Here is a 1,609-nt window from a genome sequence, read left to right on the forward strand (position 1 = left end):
CTGAGCTGTTTCACAAATGGCTCAGGCATTTTGTGCAGTATGCTCCGGAGGAAAGGCCAATCATTCTTATTTTGGATCAACACGAGACGCATGTCTCAAGAGAAGTTATCCTGTACTGTAGGGAAAATAAGATTGAGATCCTCTGCCTCCCTGCCCACACCACACACATCCTACAGCCCCTAGACATTGCGGTCTTTAACCCCCTTAAGGCTGGTTTTTCCACCATGGCGTCCCGGATGGGTCTAGTGCGAGGGGATCTGGTGGTGGGGAAAAAGCAGTTTTCTTCCCTGCTAAAAGCAGTCTACCCCACTGCTGTCACTGCAGTGAACATTAAGGCTGAGTTCCGGAAGGCAGGCATCTTCCCTCTGTCCAGGGGGGCTGTGGACACAACCCAGGTAATTTTAACATGAATACAATGATAATTTATCCTCTAAGGTACTTGCATTTTTTGTGGTGTGCTAATGAGTATTAAATATGCTGTATTGCCTTAGGTGGTGAGAGTGCTCCCATCTGTTGATGCCAGGCCATCCAGCACTTCCGTCACTACCTCAGCCACGCCATCCATCACTCCATCAGCCACGCCACCCATCACTCTCGTCACTCCATCCATCGCTCCATCAGCCACGCCACCCATCACTCTCGTAGCTCCATCAGCCACGCCACCCATCACTCTCGTCACTCCATCCATCGCTCCCGTCACTCCCGTCACTCCCTCAGACACACCTGCCACTCTCACACACACATACGATCCCACTACTGACACACATACATCAAACACTCCCTCCACCACTCCAACACCTTGCCCCACCTGCAAAAGGGGGGTTGAAAAAAATTACCTGGTAGCAGCGGGGGTGATTCCAGAAAGTCTTGCAAATGTCCTGATGACCCCAGCCTTGGACAGGAGGGACAAGGTGAGGCGTCGCCTTCCGCTGCAAGCCTGCGTCATCACGAGTGACGAGTATGTTCGGCTGCTGGAGCAGAAAGATGCTGAGGAGAAAGAGAAGGAAGAAAAGAAGAGAAAGCGCAAAGATGATATGGCAAAGAAGAGGGAGGAAAAGGCCAAAACGCAGGAGGCCAAAAGGCATAAAAAACAAACACCACCTCCCATTGAGGAAGATGGGGAACACTGCGCTGTATGCAGTAGGGTGGTCCCACCTGGGTCAGGAGATGGGGCCATTGATGAATGGGTGCAGTGTGACCTTTGTCATCTCTGGTTCCACATCGAGTGCGCTGAGGTGGAGGAAGTGCCAGATGCAGAGTGGCTGTGCCATAAATGTTGTTTGTCCATATAACCTAACACACACACACACACATAATGTAAATAGTTTTAAGTAGTGCACACACACACACAATTAACTGTCATGGGGTGACAAAAACCTGAACGGGACCAAGATCCTGGTGAATGCACTGCGAATTTGTTGCCATGGCAGCGAGGCCAATTGCCTGAGTGACAGCAGGTGTGGGGCAATTACAGGGAACGCTGTGAGAGGGACACATATTGAGATGGGGCTTTAAAAACAGAGAGAAAACAGACTGTGGGGTGGTTCTCCTCCCGTGTGATACTGTGCTCGTTGGCGGGTTGTTCTTTTTATTGAGGCTGGGCTGTGGA

General features: G+C 50.8%; 1 protein-coding gene across 1 annotated transcript; it reads left to right on the forward strand.

Annotated features, from left to right (window-relative positions):
- Positions 1–224: 224 nt before the first annotated feature.
- On the forward strand, positions 225–1,389 carry LOC307004352 (uncharacterized protein; the record flags this gene model as incomplete). The annotated part of the gene is made up of 2 exons (XM_079623497.1): positions 225–395; positions 492–1,389. 2 exons carry the CDS (start codon positions 225–227, stop codon positions 1,290–1,292), a joined length of 972 nt encoding a protein of 323 aa, XP_079479623.1. The 3' UTR covers positions 1,293–1,389.
- Positions 1,390–1,609: the final 220 nt, after the last annotated feature.

The sequence above is a fragment of the Phoxinus phoxinus genome (assembly GCF_949152265.1).
Source record: "Phoxinus phoxinus genome assembly, chromosome: 9".
NCBI lineage: Eukaryota > Metazoa > Chordata > Actinopteri > Cypriniformes > Leuciscidae > Phoxinus > Phoxinus phoxinus.